Source organism: Oncorhynchus masou, chromosome 12, assembly GCF_036934945.1.
Source record: "Oncorhynchus masou masou isolate Uvic2021 chromosome 12, UVic_Omas_1.1, whole genome shotgun sequence".
Taxonomy (NCBI): Eukaryota; Metazoa; Chordata; class Actinopteri; order Salmoniformes; family Salmonidae; genus Oncorhynchus; species Oncorhynchus masou.
The window spans coordinates 33824266-33850282 of NC_088223.1; the positions used below are offsets into that span (position 1 = coordinate 33824266).

At 42.7% G+C, this 26017-nt stretch overlaps 1 protein-coding gene across 3 annotated transcripts in view; it reads right to left on the reverse strand.

Annotated features, from left to right (window-relative positions):
• Positions 1–2525: 2525 nt before the first annotated feature.
• LOC135549887 (brevican core protein-like) overlaps positions 2526–26017 on the reverse strand; it is a 40710-nt gene continuing 17218 nt past the window's right edge. Inside the window, exons 1-13 of one of the 3 annotated variants that reach the window (XM_064980263.1) lie at positions 22779–23118; positions 21862–21941; positions 20779–21165; positions 20374–20548; positions 19876–20003; positions 18430–18723; positions 12636–13634; positions 9005–9112; positions 7704–7862; positions 7053–7135; positions 6756–6900; positions 6260–6442; positions 2526–5577 (exon numbers count right to left, since the gene is read on the reverse strand). In XM_064980263.1, the coding sequence (XP_064836335.1) occupies positions 5498–5577; positions 6260–6442; positions 6756–6900; positions 7053–7135; positions 7704–7862; positions 9005–9112; positions 12636–13634; positions 18430–18723; positions 19876–20003; positions 20374–20548; positions 20779–21165; positions 21862–21941; positions 22779–22783 (2826 nt within the window). In that variant the 5' untranslated portion in view covers positions 22784–23118 and the 3' untranslated portion in view covers positions 2526–5497. Of the gene's footprint in view, positions 5578–6259; positions 6443–6755; positions 6901–7052; positions 7136–7698; positions 7863–9004; positions 9113–12635; positions 13635–18429; positions 18724–19875; positions 20004–20373; positions 20549–20778; positions 21166–21861; positions 21942–22778; positions 23119–26017 lie in introns of those variants that run through there. The other 2 variants (XM_064980262.1, XR_010457035.1) reach the window with 2 other exon arrangements.

Sequence of the window (26017 nt, forward strand, 5' to 3'; positions counted from 1 at the left end):
TGGAGTTGAATGTGTTGGTCCGTTCTCTCAGTTTTGCGCGGATGTCACTATTTACCCATGGTTTCTGGTTTGGATATGTGCGGATAGTCAATGTTGGGACAACATCCTCCATGCATTTCCTGATGAACCCAGTGACTGTATGTATACTCGTTGATGTTTTTGTTGGTGGCAACCCGGGGTTTGTACAGTACTACATCACACCATGAGTTGTTGATCATGAACCATGCTCCTCTGCCCTTTTTTGACCATGAAATGTACAAAAAACCCTGCAGGCTGTATAGCCGTGTCAAGTACCTCTCCCGTTAGCAAACTTTCTCCATGATACACTTCCACACTCCATCCCCAGGGGGCAGAAGCAAAGGTTTAGGGGATGTGCTCTGCCAGGAAGCCTTGATAATGACTCCGGTGTGGGCAATCAGTATGATGGTCAGTCCAGGAGAGGGAGGCCAGAAGCTTCTCAGATGGCCTTTGTTTCTTCGTGTTAAAGGGGAAGCCTGAAAGAGATTTGGAGGAGAAATTGGGAGAACCTGGAACTTTACCAGAACAAACTGGTGAATAAATTATTTTCCCCCCGATTGTCTGTAAAATAGGAATGTGGTGAGGGCTCCCCCTCCCACTTTGTATCCCATTAATGTGTTTGTTGGAGGAGCCTGGAAGGTTGACATAACAAACTGGTGAATAACCTTTTCCCCTGGCCACATGTCAGCCAGTATGTGTGAGGGCTTCCCCTGGCTGTTTGTAGACTCCCAATGGTCTATGGTGACGTGTTCTCTCTAGGAAGTAGGGGGAAAGGGTATGCATTTGGTGAATGAAATGCAATCACAAATTCACATCCATTGTTCTAAGTTCACCCAGTGCACATCATCACATTACTAAAATAGAGATGTTACATAAGTGTTACAAAACCAATAACGAGCCTGCTGATATTGATATGCTCGCTAAATCTAGGGGTCTAAGGCCTAGTTAACTGGTCTGTAACGTAACCTGATTTAAGATGTGCATCTATGTGAGAAATCAGCATATGAGGACTGTTGTATGTACATGTGCCCAGGAGACAGCTAACTTACGGAGTTCAGAACCATCTCCTTTTTGAAATCTTGGTCGGCCAGTCAAAGCAGATTATTGTATACTGAACAAAAATATAAACGCAACATGTAAAGTGTTGGTCCCATGTTTAATGAGCTGAAATAAGACAACACTTTTCATATACACAAAAAGCTTCTTTCTCTCATATTTTGTGCACAAATTTGTTTACATCCCTGTTAGTGAGCGTTTCTACTTTGCCAAGATAATCCATCCACGTGACAGGTGTGGCATATCAAGAAGCTGATTAAACAGCAGGGTACATTCAACAATTTCTAAGTTTTACTGATTTACAGTTCATATAAGGAAATCAATCAATTAAAATTAATTCATTAGGCCCTAATCTATGGATTTCACATGACTGGGAATACGGATATGCATCTGTTGGTCACAGATGCCTTTACAAAAAAGGTAGGGGAGTGGATCAGAAAACCAGTCAGTATCTAGTGTGCCCATTTGCCTCATGCAGCGCGACACATCTCCTTTACATAGAGTTGAGCAAGCTGTTGATTGTGGCCTGTGGAATGTTGTCTCACTCCTCTTCAATGGTTGTGCAAAGTTGCTGGATATTGGAGGGAACTGGAACATGTCGTCGTACACGTCGATCCAGAGCATCTCAATCATGTCTGGTAAGTATCCAGGCAATGGAAGAACTGGTACATTTTCAGCTGTCAGGAATTGTGTACAGATCCTTGCGACATGGGACCGTGCATTATCATGCTAAAACATGAGGTGACAGCGGTGGATAAATGGCACAAATATAGTCTCAGGATCTCGTCATATCTCTGGGCATTTAAATTGCCATCAATAAAATGCAATTGTGTTCATTGTCCATAGCTTATGCCTGCCCATACCATAACCCCATCGCCACCATGGGGCACTCTGTTCACAACATTGACATCAGCAAACCGCTCACCCACCTGATGCCATACACGTGGTCTGCGGTTGTGAGACCATTAAATTCTCTGGCAACAGCTCTGGTGTACATTCTTGTATTCAGCATGCCAATTGCACAATCCCTCAACTTGAGACATCTGTGGCATTGTGTTGTGTGACAAAACTGCACATTTTGGAGTGGCCTTTATTTGTCCCCTGCACAAGGTGCACCTGTGTAATAATCATTCAGTTTAATCAGCTTCTTGGTATGCCACACCTGTCAGGTGGATGGATTATCTTGTGGACAAAATTGACAGAATGAGAGAGAAGCTTTTTGTGCGTATGGGACATTTCTGGGATCTTGTATTTCAGCTCATTTCATGGGACCAACACTTTACATGTTGTGTTTATATTTTTGTTCAGTGTAAATACAACCTCTGGATATAGTCTTCATCATCACCTGGACTGTTAAATAAATTCTACAATGTTTATGTACCTGAACCTCTGACTACCTCTCAACAGTTGATGCTCCACATCAACTAAACAGGCACACAAACAGTCACAGAAACGTTGTGTTATTTTATTTTGTTTATAAAGGAAGAGTGTTACTGGAAAAGATACTTATAAAATCAGAAAATAAAGAACAAAGAATATGTCTGAAAATGGCTTTGTGGTTTAATTCTGATTAAGTCCTTGCTTTATTCTACAAAACTTTATTACAACATAAAGCTTTTCATAGGACTGTATCAGTAAAATGTAGGGCATCTATCACAGGGAAGAGTGGACAGTAATTCAACAATACTTTGAAACAAAATCTAACCAATATCATTGATACGTACAGTAAAGGCATTGTCACCCTTGTAAAAACAATTGCAGGCTATCCACTCTAGCCTTTTTCACCCCAAAATAGTTAAGAGTGAATAAATAAACCACTGTGTGAAATGTACATTTTAGTTTGATAATGGAATTGGCTTTGTAAACATGCTGTGCTTGGAGTCACTTTGTTTTCTGACATCCTACTGCACAAACGTGCCATTTTGATTCTTTACAATTTAAAAGGAGGTCAAAATGCACCATAGGCAAGAGTGTGAGCACCATATTTCATATAAAGTCTGTTGTGGATAAAAGTCTAAGAAGGCCTATCTATGGTTGTGAGAAAGTTGAGATGGAAATAATGCTGAGTTGAAGAGTTGATATGGGTTCCTAGGAGGACAGGGATTTTGATGCTCCATTTCCAAACCAACCATTGCTTCATTTCTAAAGACTTTGTCAAATCACCTTGTGGATCTGAAATATTTGGATTGGTATCAGCAATATGGTAATAGCCTCACCTAGTCCTCTGGTAGGCTTGGCAGAGTTCCCACAATATTGTGTACACCTATACAGTCCTTTTTAGTTCTATGAAGGGGCCTCAAAGGACCTAGAGGTTGTGACGTGGGACAGGTTTGAATATGGACCACAGAGTCTGTTGTGTGTCTTCCCTGACACTCAACCAAACATCCCAATAATGACTCACCTGTCCTGGAGTGTACTCAGTGAGACAAAAACAAAAACATTGCAGGTAGAAATATTATTAATAGAACTACATTCGTCCCCAAGTCTACAGGCAATCCAATGTGGTCTCAGGGCAATTCATATTATTCTGTACGTACATCTGTGACAGTCTAAGACTCAATTTAGTATGACACGTTGCATTAGATTCTAAATGGAATAGCAGTCGTACAATATCATTCGAATTCGAGGACGTACAGTGTCATAGGTGTTACCCGGTCATACAAAACATACGAATTGGGTGACGTAACTTATCATACGTCTTGGAGGACGTATAGTATTGCAGGTCTTTATCTGAGGCCAGGTTCCTTGTTGCGCTGTAACAACAAAGGAGAATTACAGGGAGAATTTACATGGGCGGTTAGGGGAACTAAAACGACAAAGGTTAGGAGAACTAAAACGACAAAGGTTAGGAGAACTAAAACGACAAAGGTTAGGAGAACTAAAACGACAAAGGTTAGGTCAATTTACATAGCAGGTTAGGTGTATTGGGTAAAGTTTAGAATAAGGGTTAGCTAAAATGCTACAGATGACCCTGATGCGGCTCACACATGCAAAACCTTGGATTGCTAGATTGTCGCAGATTACGCCCACCCATCCTCCCCGACCAACCTCCCCTACTTGAGTTTCTGTCTCAAGTAACTAGACCATTAGTAGGTATCATACGTCTTGGAGGTGCTCAGAAATACATCAAGTATATTTAATATGGCTCTGAGGCCAGGCTGGACAATCATATCTGTTCTACACAATACATTTCTATCTGAACGTTCTGTAACATTCCCCCTCCTGAACAGACCCCAGGTAATCCCTAGCTGATGGAATATGAATGGAATTGCAAACAGACCAGCTGTTGTTTAAAATATGATGGGTGGATTTATAAAGCTGATTTGCCAATAATAGTCAATAAACAATGATTGACACCGTTAGCGTGATGACGGCTGTTTAAAACCAACAAGAGTCCTGGGCCTACAGTTGACATCGCACATTGAATGCAATGGCATCCTAGATCGCTATAATTTGGAGCCCGGGACATATTTGGTGAAAAATCCTTTGGCATCCAGGTTTCCAAAAACTCTGCTACCTAAGGCATATTTATAACCCATTACTCCTTGTCCGTCCTTCTGGATTGTACAATGTGTGGATATCGTTAAAGAATCCGTCTGAACCAAATTTTCTCAAGACGAGCTACCGTGTATCCTACCACTGTCTAACACAGTTGGAGCTTCAGCAGTTGGCTGTCCCTTTCCGTGAGCTTGTGTGGCCTACCACTTTGTGGCTGATCTGTTTTTGGTCCTAGACGTTTCCACTTCACAATAATAGCACTAACAGTTGACCGGGGCAGCTCTAGCAGGGCAGAAATTTGCCGAACTGACTTGTTGGAAAGGTGGTATCCTATGACGGTGCCATGTCAGAAGTCACTGAGCTCTTCAATAAGGCCATTATACTGCCAATGTTTGTCTATGGAGATTGCATGGCGGTGTGCTCGATTTTACACACCTGTCAGCAATGGGTGTGGCTGAAAAAGCCAAATGCACTAATTTGAAGCAATGTCCATATACTTTTATATATATAGTGTACAATCCGGATGGATGGACAAGGAGTTACTGATAACAGACATGCGTCAGTGACAGGATTTTCGGAAATCCCAAGGACTTTTCACGGAAAATGTTCCGTGTTCTGCAATCTAGCACACCATTGCAATTCATGGCATCCTATGTAGGGCTGCAAGAGACCCTAAAGCCCAGGCTATCCCAACTACAGATTCAGATCGATGTGCTTCGATGAGGAGTAGGAATGTAATGCCAAACTGACCCTGTGTCCCAATACTCTTTCCTTGTCTCCTTTCAAGATCACAATATTGCCTTCACACGTTCAGCCATTTCAGATCTCTAGTCAATGAAGAAAGAAAACTCTTGAAGTGTAATGGGACATGGTATGGAATTTAAAAGTTCCACTTGATGTCCCAGTAGTGAGGCGTTTTCTTTTTTTATGATTCCTCTTCAGTCAGCTCCTGGTTTCCTGTTGTTGGTGATGTTACTCCTGCTACCTGTGCTGTGTTTCCTGCCCCTGAAAGAAAACCCCAACAAGTTGAAAATAAAGACTTCTGACAAATCTGTTGGGTAAAAAGGCAGTGTCATATGTACACCCCTTTCATACATGTATCTTGTCCCCCCCTCATAATGTGCAGAGTGAGAACATTGTCCGATTTAGACACTAGTTTTCTGGGTTGGCTTTGCCTGCTGTTATGGCATTGCAACAAGAGCACAGCACTGTCGACAGCTGATATTGTGCCTTCTACAGGCAATTCCCTGACGGTCGTGTAGATTAAATTTGCAGTAAACGCTGCGGATTTTGGCTCAAGTGTAAACTACCTTTAAAAGTGCAGTGCGCATGTCGACAATGCGATTGATAGAATCCCAGCCTTGAACCCAAAGATAGATGTTTTCCTCCAGAGCTAAAGCAGTTTCAGCAACTCCCCACTACAGAGCAACAACTAAATTTCCAGTTAAAAAACCTGTCTCTGCTCTTAAGCATCTCCTTAGTTCTTTAAAAGAATCACTGAGACTGATGTACTAAATCACAATTCTTCAGTATTTCTTTAGTGAGGCAGATTCTTGCTGACAGTCTGTCATGAGAGATGAACTGTATCCCAATAACTGTTCTTGAGTCATATTTAGCAATATCAGAAGTGCAATGGAACATGGTCATGGATTAGAGATAGGTGAGCTGATCAGAGAACTGTTCATACCAGGAATGCAGAGGATCTGGGGCTCCTCCCACTTGCCACCTGGCAGGCACTTGACCAGAGGGTTTTGTCTCTGCTGGAAGCCCTGGGCACAGTAGTAGCGCACAATGGCGTCTGTCTCGTACCTCTGGCGGATTCTGCCAAGCGCAGATGCGTTCCGGACTTTGGGGGGAGGGCCACATGAAGCTGTGGGAGGAGTTACAAAGACTGTAGGTGATAATGTCCTCTAAATTCAAAACATATGAATGAAAAGTTGAACGATTATTTGTCCTAATGTACACATTCAGTTACGTTTTGAACATTACGCTAGTTTGGGACTGTATTGAATGTGTGCATTAAACATCTACTGCTACTTCTACATACCTCTAAGTTAACTACCTCTGTGACCTATTGCCTGTATACTGTAGCAATATACTCTATTGCACAGAGGTAGTTACAGGTATGTAAAGGCACTGGTAGATAGGTGCTTGCTTGTAGTAACATCCTGTCCATTACTCACAGGTGCCTTTCTTGCAGGTGTAGGCCAAGTGGTAGTTGCAGGGCACATCACTCCAGCGCCCGGCATCATGCCACACCATCACCACACAGTCCTCTCCAGACAGGAAGTAACTGTCAGGCTGGCCCCTGTACCAGTTCTCATAGAGCTGTGAAGACAAGGTAAGAGACACAGAGCTGTAGTTGTTTATAAGCATGGGAGCTAATGTCTTGTGGTCCTGTGTCTTTGTAGCTGCATGTCATCCTGTGGACATGTTTCAACAGTACGTTTTCTATGTCAACCCAATCTGTCTGGACTCACCAGTGGGTTACCATCGGACCAGAGGAAATCCCCCTCGATGGTCTTGTCGTTCAGTCCAGTCCACTGATACTCCTTATAGTTATCTGCGGATAGAATAAGCCATTTTATTTGCTTTTCAAGCAGTAGGCTTGTCACGTCTCGAAGAAATTATACAGTAGGCCTTTGTCTTTGTGCTTCCACTGCGAATATCAACACCTCTGCCAGGGTTTGTGTTTCCAATTGACTGGGCATGAAGTTACTTGGAAGTCATGTGGCCACGTAATTTACAACATGCTAAAGCTGCCCCGATCACTCCCATTGTTTTTTTGGCAATGAATGCTAATGTCAGCAGTTGGTGACAGTGACTTAGAACACAGTCTGTCACTCTGGTTAAAAGTAAGTGTGCGTCTAATTTATTTAGTCATTTTGCTGAACTACCTCTTTAATGGACCAGATTAGCATTTGCATGTAGCACTTCCGCACAGCAGGGTCATGGGCCTTCCTACGCTAATAAATAGCACACACAAACCCTTGAGAGTTTGCTGCTGTATTTCCAATGTATTAATATGCAGTAAAATGGTACGCTATGCTAACAAATGGAGTTGCCTATAAATGAAAGAGAAAAGGTGGAGCATGAAGTTCAGGGGCTCGCTGTCACCACTCCCACCGTACTGTTAATGAAGTCCTGCTCCTCAGGGGTCATGATTGACACCAGGTGGCCCCCCACCATGCGACAGTGCTGCTCCGCCACCTCCCAGCTCAGCCGCTGGTTGAAGTGCTTGTAGCAGTTCCCGTGGAACTTCTGCCAGCCCCCCCCACACTGCTCCAGATCTAAGAGACAGAACAGGAGGGAGGGAGAGATTTACTAGATGTCATTATTTTTATTTGAATGATTAAGAGGGAAAGGTAAGATCCGTTTAGCTTTTCTGACCATTGAACAAGAAAGAGAGCGAAGGGGTGGTATTGATGAAAAACAACGAGGGGATCGAATGAAAAACTACCTTAAGACCTTGGCCGGGATTCAATCAAAGATGCATTATCGACAAGTTCAATACACTTGACCTTTGAAGGAAATTGTTTATGCTTGAGCCAACACGCCCAGTATTGACGTGAATGTGATCGCCGCCAATGTCAGGAAAATGGCCTTTGATTGAATCCTGGCCTTACTCTGAAACTAGATGATTCTAACCCAGGGAGACAGTTTCCCTGATTCCCTGAGCAGATGGATCCATGAGGTTCATCCATCTAAAGAACACTTCTCATCTCACCTTCTTTCCATCTCCATTTTCACATCTCTCAATCTATGTGACAGGAACATGGTGGCATAGCAAGCAGGTCTCAAAGAAAAAGCTTCGCCCGACTGAACTGAAGGGGACAATTGTTCCAAAAACAAGGTTTTGTTCTTTTTTGAGTTGGGCTCAGGGATGGAACAGCCATTCCTGGATTGTCCTCTTCAAAACAAGGTGGGTCTTTGTGATTAATGGGCTCTTAAAGCCACAGTGTGTAATATTTATATTTTGATTGATTGAGTTAATAGTACTACTAGTTATTAATAGACTAGTACTACTAGACTAGTACAAATGTCCTACCTTCTAAAAACAAAACAATGAAGGACCTGTTACTTTGTTAATGTTTTGGCCGTATATATCCAATTACTTCCTTATTACGAAAATAATCTGCTCCAGCACATACAAACCCACAATTATTACTACTGAATGTGGTGGTGCATTACATTACATTTTAGTCATTTAGCAGACGCTCTTATCCAGAGTGACTTACAGGAGCAATTAGAGTTAAGTGTCTTGCTCAAGGGCACATTGGCATATTTATCAACTATTTGAACCTGCAAATCCCTGAGCTTAACCCGCTAGACTACCTGTCGCCCAGTATTCTACCACCTGGTGCAGTAGAACCCTGTTTAATAGCACTCTTACAATTACAGAGGTACTGTAACAGCTGAATGAGGAGCTCACCCATCTGACAGAGGTCACCTCCATAGCTGGGCAAACAGAGGCATTTGGTGCTCCCGCCCATCTCGACGCAGGTGCCGCCATTGGCACAGGGGTCCTCCAGACAGGCATCTGAAACACAGCAAGAGGCCAGTCCTGCCAGCTCTGATAATCATATGCAGCCTACTACTGTAGTAATACTGGTAAATAATAAAGTTGTACTGTAGTAAAAATAACAATACAATGATAATATCATACAATTACAGCCTAGTGTGTAGAAAGCGGTGAGGGCAGCTGCAGCAAAGAATATGAGTATGATGATAAAAGAGTTGAAGACAAAGGGTTTCAGAGATGATGTAAAGGAAAAGCAAAGTTGGTGAAGGTCTGTAAGGCTGCCCAATCAGGTGCCTCGTCTCCTGCCAGAATGATGTTCACTAGGTAGCCTAGTGGTTAGAGCGTTGGGCCAGTAACTGAAAGGTTTCTGGATTGAATCCCCGAGCTGACAAGATCAAATCTGTAACTCTGCCACTGAACAAGGCAGTTAAGCCACTGTTCCCCGGTAGGCATTCATTCTAAATAAGAATTTCTTCTTTACTGACTTGCCTAGTTAAATAAAGGTTAAATTTAAAAATAAAAGAAACATAGTCCTTGTCATGTCTGCTGAATATATCACCATTACCTTGACTGACTCCCTGGCTATTCACCAGGGCAAGTACTTATTAGCTCTCAGGATAATTACGCCCTCTCTGGGAAGGATGACTAAGGCATTTCTATCACGTTGACAATTACAATAATGATTTCAGTGTTGTGATGATGAAGGTGGTGTGATAGAGTGCAAGGGAATTAGTATTACTGTCTTTATCTGCAATTGATTACCTACAATTAAACTCTCATGCTGTTTTGCATTGGTTATACTTTTGCAGGTATCTCTGTGTAGATGTTATATTTTGGTTTGAGAACACATTACCAAAGTACAGTGTTAAGAGTGCTGACAATTGTATAAATTAACTATGACACATTATGGATGCCTCATTCCTTAGTGGTATTTCTGCAATCTACTGTAAATGTAACCTGGGCTGGAACCAGAAGTGAGCGAGTGAGACTTAGACATTAGACGATTTGGTGTGGAAATGTGTGAAATCACCAAAATAACACCAAAAAGAATCTAACTGAAAGCATCACATTGCCTCATGTGTCAGACTAGAGGACACGCAAATCGGACATTATACAACAGGTGGTTCTAATCCGGAATGCTGATTGGTTAAAACCGCATTCCAGCTGGTGTCACTTTACCCCTACCTACATGTGCAAATTACCTCGACTAACCTGTACCCCCACACATTGACTCGGTACCATTACTCCCTGTATATAGCCTCGTTATTGTTATGTAATTTTCTTGTGTTACTTTTGATTCAATTATTTTTTACTTTAGTTAATTTAGTAAATATTTTTTCTTAACTCTATTTCCTGAACTGCATTGTTGGTTAAGGGCTTGTAAGTAAGCCTTTCACAGTAAGGTCTACAGTTTTTGTATTTGGTGCATGTGACAAATACAATTTGGTTTGATTTGATGTGGTCTATTCCACAAGTTACCTCCCAATTCTCCTTTCCTTTAGATGAGCATGCAATTAGCCAGTAGATGGCATCAAAATTCACATATTGAGTTGATAACAACACTCACAAAGCCTGCATCTGGCATTAACTCAGTGTCGAGAAAGTTTGAGGTAGAAACAGATTACCCAACCCAGTATTTTAGCCATTAGATAATATCAGATGCAGTGTGAGTGGTTAGAGAAGCTGCCAGAGCAGCTCACCGATCAATCACTGTACCTGTACACAGCCCATCTGTAAATAGCACACCCAACTACCTCATCCCCATATTGTTATTTTTTTTGTTGCTCTTTTGCACCCCATTATCTCTACTTGCACATCATCGTCTGCATATATATCACTCCAGTGTTAATGCTAAATTGTAATTGTTTCGCCACTATGGCCTATTTATAGCCTTACCTCCCTAACCTTACTACATTTGCACACACTGTACATAATTTTTTAAATTGTGTTATTGACTGTATGTTTGTTTATCCCATGTGTAACTCTGTGTTGTTGTTTTTTTGTCGCACTGCTTTGCTTTATCTTGGCCAGGTCGCAGTTGTAAATGAGAACTTGTTCTCAACTGGCCTACCTGGTTAAATAAAGGTGAAATAAAGGTGAAATAAAAAGGGAAACATCTAGCTAACCTGTCAGGAATGTAAAGCACCAGTGACAAAGTAAACCTAATATTAAAGGCCATGTCCTCGAATTTAGATTTTCACCTTTAATGGTTACGGCTCTGTGAAAAGGCACATTTACTAAAATGAGACGGCAAATGTAGCATTCTATACAATTCTGTGCATGTTATCCAACAGGCTGGTTTATGGTCTGTTAGTTGAATGGTTTTATGGATTGGGCCGTCCTGTATGAGTTAATTCCTTAGAGGAGAAAGCACACATGTGAGCACACATTGTGAGATGCTGCTTCTGACTCTCCATCTATAGTACAATCACAATCTACAAAAACCCATTTTAGATTAGATGACATGGCACTAATCATGCCACACTGACTACACTTTCACGTCAAACAATAAACCAGCCTCAATAGTTTCCATTTTGCATTTAGCAACTCTTACTCATTACAAATGTTTAAAATATTTGGGAGAAACTATGATCAGACCGCCATCTGGAAGGTCATTATCATTTTTCAAATGTTGCGTCCTGTTACAATGGGAGATTGATGGCAGTACAGACATTTTCACCTCAAATAACATTACACATATTCTGATAGATGTCATTTACATATCTACAAGACTTGAAAACCAGATATTCCCTTATTGTGGTTATGAAAGTGACATTCCTTGCCATACATTCTCTACTATAAACCAACTCAATAGCTGCTGAGTTAGTTTAAAAAGTTGCTGATGTTTTGTAATTGGGATACTGTCCCTCTATTAAATCAATAATATCTGTGTTCGTGACCAATAAAGTGTCAGTGGTGTTGCATTTGGGAGTCAGTGCTGTTACATTCAGAGTTAGTGGAGTTACAATGCAAGGACAAATGTTTGTCCGGTTGAATAACACTGTTTTTTCTCCCCACTTGGAATTGTGCTCAAACTAATATGGGCCCCCCGGTAAGAGGAAATTGACTGTTTGAAAGGAAAAACATTCAGGACGGTGAAGGTGCTAGTTGGACTTCACTCTTGCAGGAAGAGTAGAGGGAGACAATCAAGCATAGCAATTCTCTTTCACAGAAACGGTGTGTCCAGGCAATACAGTACTTCACAGAAGTCAATCTTTGAGTGAAAAAAAACATCATGCACCGCAAGACTGGTTTGTTTGACAAATGTCAAAAGGGGGTTGCCCCATATCTCTCTCAATGCTCAATTCTTGGGCATCACAAGGAGCAGGGTGCTCTTTAGGGGGAGGGAGGGGGAGGAGGGTGAGTGGGCTGCTGAAACAAACAGTGAGACAGACGAAGAGGGGGGAGCCGTTGGGAGGGTGGCAGTTTACAGAAAATGGAGCAAGGCAGTTTGGGGTGGGAGAGGCCGGGGTTTAGTGCATCGCCGTGTCGAGCAGCAAGAGGAGGGTGGTTAGGCTGGTTAGGGTGGCTCGAGTGTTACCTGAAATCTTCCTGGAACTGCCCACAGCAGCTCTCTCATTGGGCAAGATGAGCAGGGTTGGCGGCTGGGTGAGGCCGAATTCCAGATCCATCTGGCCATGATCCACAGGGTGTTTAAGAGCCGTCACCCTCTCTGGCTCTGGGGGACTTTGTGTAGTGGAGGTGACGGGGCTCCAGGTCTGTGTAGCCCACTCTGTGGATGTGTACACGGTGGATGTGGACATAGTGGCAGCGGTGGGATCTGTACTTGAGGTGGACAAGGAGTCTGACCCAAACAGTTCAGGTTCTGCTGAGGAGTCTGGAAACTCTGTCTGGGAAGAGGAGGAAGCGGGTTCCCCGCTGTATTCAAGGTCGTCCTGAGACTCTTGGGGTGCAGAGGTGGTACGGTGCAGATCCCAACTGGTTGTTTGCGACTCAAGGGGGAAGACTGTAACTTTTTCTCCGAGGGACGGTTCATCAGTGCCTGGCTCATGTCCACTTCCGTCTTCTTCAGGGTCCGTGGTTGTGGGATCCACCTCTATTCTGGACATGGCCGTTGTTTGATAGCCCATTGTGGTAAACTCGACAGGCAGCTGGGAGGTGGTGGACAGGTCTGGAGACTCAGTCATAGCTATTTCCTCTCCAGACCCCAGGTGCTCCTCATCAAACTCCCCTGGTGCCAGCTCCACTGTTCCTGAAGGTTCCAATCTCTCTGGATTGACGATACCCTCGAAATCTAGACTGGTGCTGCCTTCCGGTCTAGCGGAGGAAGTTCCCTGGGAGGTTCCTGGTGGATGGCCTACTGTGGAGTACACAGCTACTGTGGAGTACACATCCAGTCCCAGCTCTTCAGAATGATCCAGTCCAGATGAGATGTTGCTTGAATGCGGAACGCCTGTCTGCTGCTCACTGGAGATGCTCGTGGCTTCAGGGGAGGCAGACATGTGAGTGGTGAAGTCAGAGGGTTCAGAGGTGGGGGATCTGTCTGTGTGCATTCCCTGGTGGACACCTAGGTCAATCTCTGTAAAGAAGGTACGATATACATTATTATTGCATGATTATCAAGTCTTAAGTTCTACACAGCCCTACAATGTCAAAGTACATACTTTTGAGAAGAGGATTTAGGAGTGACATCTGTAACATCTATAAGATCAAAAACATCTGTAACATCTAAGATATTGATTTTATTTTTTACATTATACACGATTTTCGAGTATGATCAAAGTACACTTGCTTCTAAAATAACAAGCATGTTTTCATGCAATGGGCAGCACGCATCACACTTAGACGTACACAGAGAGCGAATGTCAATCACAGGCATGTCAATCTCTTCTGTCTCAAAGTTGAGGAGAGATTGACTGCATCGCTAGTGGTCTATGTGTTGAAGGTACAGAACGGTCTGTTCAAGCAGTTGGCACATAGCTGGGACACTCATCGGTATCACACAAGACATGCAACCAGAGGTCTCTTCACAGTCCCCAGGTCCAGAACTTAGGCTAGGAAACACACCATATTAAATAGAGCCATGACTAAATGGAACTCTCAGCCACCCCAGGTAACTCAAGCTAGCAAATAAAACCAGACAAAAAATGTGATAAAAGAACAACTAACGGCACGACAGGGACTGTGAAGAGGCACACATACATTTTTATGCATTTTGTATCGTATTTTGCATTGTATTATGTATGTGGTACGTGTTTGGGATACGACTGTGATATGTGGTTGTCTCGCCTGGCTATCTTCATTTGATTTTACCTTTATTTAACTAGGCAAGTCAGTTAAGAACAAATTCTTATTTTCAATGACGGCCTAGGAACAGTGGGTTAACTGCCTGTTCAGGGGCAGAACGACAGATTTGTACGTTGTCAGCTTGGGGATTTGATCTTGCAACCTTTCAGTTACTAGTCCAACGCTCTAACCACTAGGCTACCCTGCCGCCCCAAGATGAATGTACTAGCTGTGGGTCCCTCTGGATGGGAGTGTCTGCTGCAAGATAGCCATACCTTGGAACATATCTCCAGATCCATCCAAGGGCAACCACACTGAGGTTGCCCTTCCGTGGGGGGAGAGTGTATCCCAGACTGGGTGAGGATCAAGCTCACCCAGGGATTCGGTCGAGATGGATGTCTCTTCAAGTTCTCCCACGATCGCCTCTTTGGATCTTCTCTCTGCAGTGGGGTCACGTGCCTCTGTGGCATTCTCTATGGGGTCAAAGGCCATGTTGGTAGTCTCTTGTGCATTCTCCCGATGACTCTGGTTACCTGCTGTTGTGCTGTAGTTGGCTTCCAGTTGATCCAACTCCAGGTTGGTCTCTGGCATTGGCTGGAAGTGCTTGGAAGAGCCTGACTGCTGGTAGTCGGGTTCCTCCGGGTTCATCTCTGGCATCGGCTGGTAATGTATGTGTGGCTCGTAGGACGGCTCTGGGAATTCTGGGCTCGTTTCCAGTTTGAGTCGGTAGAAACTGGAGTTGCCTTCGTGGAGGGAGTCTGGCACGCTGGAGGTGCTGGGTAATGAAGTAGGATGGTGGGAGTGATAATCTTCTTTGTGAAGGGAGTCTGGCTCACTGGAGGTGCTGGGTAATGAAGTAGGATGCTGGGAGTGATAGTCTCCTTCGTGAAGGGAGTCTGGCACATTGGAGGTGCTGGGTAAAGAAGTAGGATGCTGGGAGTGATTGTCCCCTTCGTGAAGGGAGTCTGGCACACTGGAGGTGCTGGGAAGTGAAGTAGCATTCTGTGAGTGATAGTCTCCATCGTGAAGGGAGTCTGGCTCACTGGAGGTGCTGGGAAGTGAAGTAGAATTCTGTGAGTGATAGAATTGAAGGGAGTCTGGCTCACTGGAGGTGCTGGGAAGTGAAGTAGAATTCTCCTTCGTGAAGGGAGTCTGGCTCACTGGATTGTGCTGGGTAATGAACTAGAATTCTGTGAGTGATAGTCTCCATCGTGAAGGGAGTCTGGCTCACTGGAGGTGCTGGGAAGTGAAGTAGAATTCTGTGAGTGATAGTCTACATCGTAAAGGGAGTCTGGCTCCCTCATTGTGCTGGGTAATGAACTAGAATGCTGGGAGTGATAGTTTTCTTCGTGAAGGGAGTCTGGCTCACTGGAGGTGCTGGGAAGTGAAGTAGAATCATGTGAGTGATAGTCTCCTTCGTGAAGGGAGTCTGGCTCACTGGGGGTGCTGGGAAGTGAAGTAGAATTCTGTGAGTGATAGTCTACATCGTAAAGGGAGTCTGGCTCCCTCATTGTGCTGGGTAATGAACTAAAATGCTGGGAGTGATAGTTTTCTTCGTGAAGGGAGTCTGGCTCACTGGAGGTGCTGGGAAGTGAAGTAGAATTATGTGAGTGATAGTCTCCTTCGTGAAGGGAGTCTGGCTCACTGGAGGTGCTGGGAAGTGAAGTAGAATCCTGGGAGTGATAGTCTCCATAGTGAAGGGAGTTTGGCTCACTGGATGTGCTGGGTAATGAACTAGAATGCTGGGAGTGATAGTTTTCTTCATGAAGGGAGTCTGGCACACTGGAGGTGCTGGGAAGTGAAGTAGAATTCTGTGAGTGATTGTCTCCTTCGAGAAGGGAGTCTGGCTCACTGGAGGTGCTGGGAAGTGAAGTAGAATGCTGGGAGTGATAGTCTCCTTCGTGAAGGGAGTCTGGCTCACTGGAGGTGCTGGGAAGTGAAGTAGAATGCTGGGAGTGATAGTTTTCTTCGTGAAGGGAGTCTGGCTCACTGGAGGTGCTGGGTAGTGAAGTAGAATGCTGGGAGTGATAGTTTTCTTCGTGAAGGGAGTCTGGCTCACTGGAGGTGCTGGGAAGTGAAGTAGGATGCTGGGAGTGGTAGTGTTCTTCTACAGGAAGTGAAGTCTCATCAAAAGGCTGGAGGAGGTCCTGGGTGGAAGCTGTACGGGTGAGTGGGACCTCTGTGCTTGACATGGAAGTAGGGGGAGATCCTTGCAGGTCCTCCCGAGCAGGAGCTGACTGGAAGACGGGGAGGGATTGCAGGACACTCTGGGCCTCTCGCTCCACTTGCTCTGGATCCAGGCTCGGATGGAGCTCCTCGGCAGGCTCCATAAGAACAACAATATCTTGTCCGATGTTCTCTGGTTCAGTGGCCATGTAGTCCATGGGGGCATCAGTGTGAGGATTCCCATTACCTGAGAAGAACAGGGAGTGGACAGGTGACTCAGTGAGGTTGTTTAATGAATGGACGTAAAATTAAGACATTCTTTGCATAACACAAAATAATCCATAGAAGCATGCAATCTAACAAATATCTTGCAATAAAAAAACTATTATCTATGCTACAACTATTTAGTCCAGTACAAAAACAGACCTCTGAAATAAGTACTGTACTATCTCTTTTATCTACTAATTCGGCCAGTACAAAACAGACCTCTAAAATTAGTGGGGAATATGGAATTATTTTAAGATGGTCATACCATGGATCATATGGATATCTGATTAGAATTTTAGGACCCATTTAGGTATCAACTTTTTAAACCTTTTTTTTCAACATTATTTGATTAAATATTGAATTCGGACTTTACGACTATAGCCCATAGAAACGCATTGAATAACACATTCAAATATGGCAAAAAATAATAAAACAATAAACTTCATAAGAAATAAGGTTTTGAAGTGTGTGTCCTATATTTAGGAGATATAAGAAAGCTCAGGATACATTTGTTTTTTTCTTTACACATAATTAAACCCTTATTTTTGTAGGCACAAAACGACCTTCACACTTCCATTTGTTTGTATGGGTTACCTTCAGACGAGACCCGTGTCCTCGTAAAGCAAAAGAGAAAACGTGTTCGTGAGGGTCTCCCTTTTCCATAGAGTGGTCATAACAGTTTTTTAGGCCAAACCGTTCAGATGCTACATCTGTTTTTGTGAGAAGACCGATCTTCAGGATGTCTCATGGTCTGACAAACACCTCTGTAGCTCAGCCACCTTCCACCGCAGATACGGAAGGCCGACATAGACAGTTGTTATGGACTGCGACGCAGCCCATGCAAAAAAAACCTGATATCTCTAGCTTAAACTGACAGATTTTGATGGGGATTTTATTATTATGTTACTAAGGTTTAACACACGGGTGCGTCAATATACTCTTAAGAATCTTTTAACTAGTTATTAGTCCAGTACAAAACAGACCTCAAATAAGTACTTTGCCCTCTCTTTTAAAATCTCTTAAGGAGCCAACACTTTTTTTCAATATTCGCCTAAAATGACATACCCAAATCTAACTGCCTCTAGCTCAGGACCTGAAGCAAGGATATGCATATTCTTGATACCATTGGAAAGGAAACACTTTGGAGTTTGTGGAAATGTGAAATTAATGTAGGAGAATATAACACATTAGATCTGGTAAAAGATAATACAAATAATAAACATTCATTTTTTTTTGTACTGTCATTTTTTAAATGCAAGAGAAAGGCCATAATGTGTCATTCTAGCCCAGGCACAAATTGGATTTTGGCCACGAGTTGGCAGGAGTATATGTACAAAGTTTTAGACTGATCCAATGAACCATTGCATATCTGTTCAAAATGTTTTATCTAGACTTCCCAAATGTGCCTAATTTGTTTATTATTACATTTTTACTCTTGTGCACTCTTCTCAAACAATAGCATGGTATTATTTCACTGTAATAGCTACTGTAAATTGGACAGTGCAGTTAGATTAACAAGAATTGAAGCTTTCTGCCCATATCAGATATGTCTATGTCCTAGGATTTTTTTTGTTACTTACAACCTCATGCTAATCACATTAGCTCAACCGTCCCATAGAGGTTAACTACTAATTAGTCCAGTACAAGACTCAGACCTCTGAAACAGTAAACATCATGGCGGCTGGAGGATTCAGGGAAGCCTGTCTGGTTGCTGTAGCGATACAGGGTCTTGACCCCTGCCTGTGGACCTCCACAGCGCGCTCTAGGGGTGATGACGGGGTAGCGCACGCTGCCATCAGACAGCCAGCCAGGGTTGCAGCGGTCCAGACCCTCACTCCATGCCATGTACAGCTGCCCTGTGGTAGCCAGCTCTGCCCCTTCCTTCTCGCAGTACGCCCAAGCCTCATTCAATGACAGCTGCTTAGGGGCAGAGCCATGGAACACCTCCCCTGCACAAAAAAAGGTAATGTGTTAGAGTCCTAATGGGATTTAGATTCCGAAAGATTGTCCTAGATCCTTCATTTTCCTGCAGTATCTGGAAAAATACAAAAGGCTAAACACATGGGAGAATGAGATCTCGGTTGGGAAAATGACATCAGTATTTGATATGTATTGTACCTGTAAATACAAATGATCTGACTCATCTAAAGTGTGTATTCTGTCCACTAGCTAAAATCCCTACATGCCTGTGACTTAAAGGGATAGTTCACTCTTAATTAAAAAATTATCTATTGGTTTCCTTGCCCTGTAAGTGGTTTATGGTAAAGTTATGACAGCATTCCATGATTTGGTTTAGTTTACCTGGCACTGTTACCATGTTTTAGCATTTGTGGCACACATCCCATTCAAAGTCATGGGACCGATATTAGCATTTTTGGCACATCATGTCCAAATAATCAGAAAGTATCTAAAATTGTATAATATTGGTCCCATGACTCGGATGGTGCCACAAATGCTGAATACTAAAAGGTTAGCATGTGGAAACAGTACCAGGGAAACTAAATCAAAGCATGGATTGCTGTCATACTGTGTTCAGAGATTGTTTGAAGGGTAAGAAAATCAATATGTAATTTTGCAATTTGGGTGAACTATCCCTTTAAGGAGACCCAACACAGTCATTTTATAGAGTGCCTTCAGAACACATGATGATATACAATGACAAAGCATCTGTCTGGGCAAAAGGACATATTGTCCTTTATTATTTTTTGACACAATGACACAAACATATGTTATTGCTCAGTAGAATCACATTTATTCACACTGTCACTATTTACACTGCCTTTTTACGAGGAGCTATTCACACTGTCACTATTTACACTGCCGTTTTTATGGCAAACTATTTACACTGTCACTATTTACACTGCCTTTTTATGGGGAGCTATTCACACTGTCACTATTTACACTGCCTTTTTACAGGGAGCTATTCACACTGTCACTATTTACACTGCCTTTTTTTATGGGAAGCTATTTACTGTCACTATTTACACTGCCTTTTTACGGGGAGCTATTCACACTGTCACTATTTACACTGCCTTTTTACGGGGAGCTAATCACACTGTCATTATTTTACGGGAAGCTATTCACAAGTTGTTGTTCTTTACCATCAATATGCTCCACATAACAATACACATCAAACAGCTCCTCTGGTTTCAGCGTCCCATAGTTCCTCACTCCCGGGCGACCATCCATGTCACCATAGCAACCTTCCCGCGGAACTTGGATTGGATATCTGGGAAATAGAAAATATTAGTATTTCCTGTGCTAAGAAAATGTTGTAAAGACTAACTCTGATAGGTGAGGGGCCTCAGTCATTGTTTTTTAATCTGTTAGCGGGAATTGAAGTGTGTGTTGGGAACACAGACCAAATAGAGTCCCTATCTTACACATGTAAGCCATGATAATGCTCATGAGGAAATCTAGCTGGACTAGAGTGAAACTGATTCAGGTCAACATACAGTCTGCCAGAAAATAGTATTACATACCACACAGTGGGCCAAATTCAAAAATTCCCAGTAGCCTATAGGCGTGTGAATTAGTCAGAACAAAGTATTTAACCTTTAAGAAATGTGTCTTTGTATTATAAGACAAGTTGTGGATACCTGACAGATTGGTCAGCAAGCCAGCCGGCATCACACTGCTCATAGCCATCGTAATAGGCTGCCAGAAGCTGGTCAGGAGTAGCGATGTGTGCCCCAATGCTCTCGCACACCGCCTGGGCCTCACTGAATGAAAATGCATAGCGACCAGAGGCATGTCTGTAGTGGAAGACCACACCTACATGCACACGCGTGTGCACAAACATACACACACAGAGAAATATTGACAGGTTCAAATACACAATATGTGGTAAAAACTGAAAGAAAAAATATTAATAGTTGCATATAAGGCTAAATCTGGTTGTTTCTAAACATGTTTGCAGTTTCTAAACCTGTTAGACAAGTTTTAAAAAAATCTAAAATATTCACAGACTCCTACAGCCTTAAAAATCCTTCTCCTTTTGTTACCTTTGACCTTGATCTGTGTGAAGTCACTGGCGTCGTCCAGGCCCTGCTGCACCTCGCAACGGTAGTGCCCTGTGTCTGTTGAGCGCAGCTCCCCCAGCCAGAGGGAGAGGTCCTCGGGCGAGTCTGCAAAGTTGACCAGGGAAGCTCGTTCTCCGTAGGCCTCGTTGACCTTCACCCTTTGACCCCGCGCCACCAGGATCTCTGTCTCCTCCTGCTCCCCATCATGCAACACGCTCCACTTGACCCGGGGCGGGATGGGGGGCGAGGAGGACGAGGGGAGCCCAGGGGAAAGGGACACCATACATGGGATTGTGATGGAGCCTCCTAGCTGTGCAGTGGAAATCGGGGTTGCCTTGGAGATGGTGACCTGGAATTGTCGATTGTCATCTGAGTCAGGAAGGAGAGACACAGTGAGTAAATGATGCTGACTTAGTAAGTGGCCGGCTATTGACCTCTTGTGGTGATGGTTAATAATGCATTTCGGGGACAATCTTCAAAATTCTGCAGCAATGGTTATATTCCATGGATGAGTGTATTTCCCCTCAAAATATTATATGATTACGGAGTGGGCGGAAAAACAAATGCTTTAATCAGCTACATGTTGAATATATAGAAATATAAATTATACATAGTTAATATAAACATGGATTATCTTCTATCCAAAGCAATTGTAACACAGCAACTATTATGCAGCAATTACTATACAGCAACTGAGTCTTTAAATTTCAGTTCATGAGGACCACAGCGCTGCTAAGGCTAAAGGGATACTTTGTGATACCATTTTATGTCTCTGCGTCCAGTATGACGGAAGTTAAGAGGTAGTTTCGTGAGCCAATGCTACCTAACGTTAGCACAATGACTAGAAGTCTACAGGAACAGCTAGCATGCTATTTGCGCTAATGCTAGCAGAGACATAAAAATGGTATCCACATGTTCATCTGACTCTGGGGAAGTAGATAACGGCTCAAATCCAGAAGTATCCCTTTAAAATAATAACCTGAAATCAAAATAAAAGTTTTAATGCAATGCATTGTCATCCCAAATAATGATAGTCCATCAAAATACACGTTAGAAGATCTGTACCTTCTGAGTATCCTGTTTGGGAGGGGAAAGCCAGGGTCTGATGGCAAAGTGCGCACAGAAGGAGGAGGAACCTTACTGGTCTGTGGAGGAGAGATAGTGAGAGTGAGATAAGAGTTTTTTTTAAATATTACATAATATTACATATGGCATATGCACCTCATTTAACAAACAATCTCTACTTCGCCAATTGGTTACAGTATTATTTTTGTTGGCTTATTTTACTCGTACATTATATACACTCTATGATTCGAGTGTAGATAAGGACAGAGAGGGCAGAGAGTGATGAATGATGAGTATTAAAATGTTAGATCAATGCCAGATGGTAAACACGTAGTTTGAATGACAAACAGCGTCTAACTGATCAGTGAGAGAGAGCAGGAGCTGAGAGAAGGATGTGTGGAGAAATGGAGGATGATGAGATTGAAAATGTAGTTGATGAAAAGCACATGCAGTATGAGGGAAAAAATGTGGTGGTGACCGAAAATTGACCATTTATGGGAATAAAGTAAAGACTAAACGGTCTTAATTCAATAATATAAAAAGATCAAGGACCTTGAAATATCCTAATACGGGACACATTGACATTGGAGGAGCAGTTGCTCAGACCCCAAAAAGAAATCCGGCGGCACATCCACATCTGACCGCAAGCGATTCATCACCTCCAAGAGAAAATTACATGTCTGCATTGCCCAGGGCTTTCTGCCAGTGCTTCTTCACCAGTCTGACCCTGTTATTAGCTCAGCAGGCATGGCAGGCGGCTCTCACTGACCTCACACAACCTCAGAGGTAGCCACGATGGAAAGGGGAGGGGCCATAAACATCTACCCCACACAAATAAGTGCAGAGGCATTTTTGACAATAGACAGCTTATATTTTTCAAAAATACTTTTCAGAACGGACAAGGCAACAAACTTTACCTCATACTTGAGTACTTTCAGAACCTTCTCCAAAAGGGTATGCTTTTTACCTTTAACCTCATATAAATTAAAATATTTCAATTTTGTGTGTCTTGACCACCAGTTGAATCACCGATACGATTATGATTTCACTCATTATATCTTTATGCCATCCCCGTTTTTCCTAGATGCACTTTCCCCAAATTCTGCAGACTTGAAAAATGTGCCTAAATTACCATTTAGAGCAAACATTTAAATTGTCAAAAACCCGCTAAACCTGATAAGTTGCCTAGTTTCCTGTGTTTGGCTGAGCTGGTCGTAAAAACCTCTCTTCCTCCATGAACGATGAAGGGAGAATCTCAATTGGTATTCTCAATTCCTTGCATCCTCTTCTCCTCACTTCTTTTTTTTTAAGTCAAAAGGTAATCAAGGAGAGAAGGGGATGAAACATGGAAACAAATGCACTTCTATGAAATGAGACCTTCTTCACTAGCGCGTCATGACAGTTACAGACGTGGTATCCCAACATAAATGTGTGAAGCATTAACAATAAATGTAGGTAGTTGTGCTACAGATATTATAGATAAAAGGATAAGTAGTGTATCATTTTTAAATATGTGCAACAGCCGATTCAAAGGTGGTGTGGCAGATTTCAAAACTCTTCTGTGGAGGATTTTGCGAGAGGAGGCTATCGAGGTGAAGAGGACACTCCTGCATTCGTCTACTGACAAACTGACACTCTCCTCGACCACTTGACCACTTACCGGTTTCCGGGTCACAGAAGAGAGGAGGACGGAGTTGAGGTCAGGACAGACTTTTGGCCAATTGAGAATCTCCCTGACTGTTTGTTGACTGGTAGCATTAGCAGAGTTGCCAACAAACGGAAGTTAACGAGGCGACACTCGTTAGAGGTTAACTTCACCTTCACATTTACTGGATTGGTTGAAAAGTGCAGAAGAGAACCTTCCCTGCCAGGATCTAGTTTCAGGTGTTTCTTTTACGCCTAGCTATGTTAGGTTAGCTGACGGGGTAAGTATACAGTGTGGCTGGTGCCATCTAGTAGCGGTGAAGAAAAATGCATTTTGAGGAAATTCTGCAGCAATGGTAAATTCTGCGGATAAAGGAAAACTTGAGTGCCTTTTCTGCAAAAAAAATGCAATGATTGCGGGAAACCAACCTTTTGAAAAACGCTCTAGTTATCTGTATTTGTTACACATATTTGTGAATATTGTTTCTGTTTCATTTGTATAATTTTTCAGTCAGACACAGTAGACTATTAAGTCACGTGGACAGCAGACACTGTTTCAGAGACAAGCAGAGTCTGTGAGCTGTTCAAAAAAATATAACCCTGCTCACATTAAATGAAGAATGTCTTCTCGTCAAAATATACACAAATACTCTGTGTGTGTGTATGTGTGTGCGCGCACGCGTGTTTGTGTGTATGTGGGTGTTCGTCTTTGTGTTGGGGGAGTACACTCCTGTCCAGCTGGCTTGATTCAGGCTTTTTTAGTCATTCTATGTGACTGAAATTCTAATAGTCAAGCACCAGTTGCACCAATCCACCTCCCACAGTTTCACAAAGCTTACTACTAAATGAGCCCCAGACACCCTCAAAACAGAGCCACGTTCATTCGACTGACCAAGGAAGACCCAGCACATGTTATACCAGTACAATTCTCTGGATATCCAAGATCAGCTTCCATCATGATACAAGTCATGGTAAGGAATATGTAAATGCAGGAGACAACACATAGTTTACTCTGAGCTGTCTGTGTTACTGTGCTACTCTGATGCGGGTTGTAGCTACAAATGTATAAGCGGTTGTCGCTTCATCTCTTAGAGGCTTGAAGTACTTAGAACTTTGAAGTGCAGACCTATACTCATGTCATTCATACTTTTAATTGATGCTTGTTTTGCTTTTCAAGTGCTTTGAGATGTGTTACTTGTATATGCTGTGTACTGCAATTCAGCTTTTAGCTGCCAAGTACGGCCTACATGTAAAATGTAATAAACTACTACTACTAATACTACAATTTGTGGATATTCACTCTCTGATGAGATAAGTGAAATTGAAAGTCATGTCCTTATATGACCCTTTGAATGTGAGCATTTCGGGACCACTTCAAAGCATTTGCCTAAAAATGTGTCTTTACAAAGTAATTACATAGGCAGAGACAGTTTAACTACAGTGTAAATACATATTATTCCATAATATTTAAAGGTAGACTCAGCGCTACGACATTGGCATGAGCAGCACCATAGAAGTTGAGCTGAGAACGATGCAAGACGTTGCTCTCACACAGTCACACATATGATCTACACATGTGTACAGGTGTGCTTCATGCTGCTACAACGGAGTAGCTACAGAACCAAAACAGCGGATAAGTTTAGCCTCAAGCTTCAACATTGTTGAAGAAATCAGCCCGATATTGTGTATATCTTGCATCGCTGAGTCTACCTCCTCTACAGGATCGGAGTCCCCGCCACGGGACAGGTTAAGCTAACATAGGCTAATGTGATTAGCGTGAGGTTGTAAGTAACAAAACAAAATCCCAGGACATATACATATCTGATATGGGCAGAAAGCTTCAATTATTGTTAATCTAACTGCACTGTGCAATTTACAGTAGCTATTGCAGTGAAATAATACAATGCTATTGTTTGAAGAGAGTGCACAATTATGAACTTGAAAATGTATTAAAAAAAACTATTAGGCATATTTGGACAGTCTTGATACAACATTTAGAACAGATATGCAATACTTCATTGGATCAGTCTAACACTTTGCGCACACACTACTGCCATCTAGTGGCCAAAATCTAAATAGCTCCTGGGCTGGAATAATACATTATGGCCTTTCTCTTGCATTTCAATGATTACAGTACAAATAAATAAATGTGCAGTTTTGTCACACAACACAATGCCAATGATATCTCAAGTTTTGAGGGAGCTTGCAATTGGCATGCTGACTGCAGGAATGTCCACAATAACTGTTGCTAGAGAATTTAATGTTACTTTCTCTACCATAAGCTGCTTCCAAGGTCGTTTTAGAGAATTTGGCAGTATGTCCAATCGGCCTCATAACTGCAGACCACATGTAACTATGCTACCTGGACAGCTGATGAAACTGAGGAGTATTTCTGTCTAATAAAGCCCTTTTGTGGTGAAAAACACATTCTGATTGGCTGGATCTGTCTCCCCAGTGGGTGGGCCTATGCCCTCCCAGGCTCACCCATGGCAGCACCCCTGTCCAGTCATGT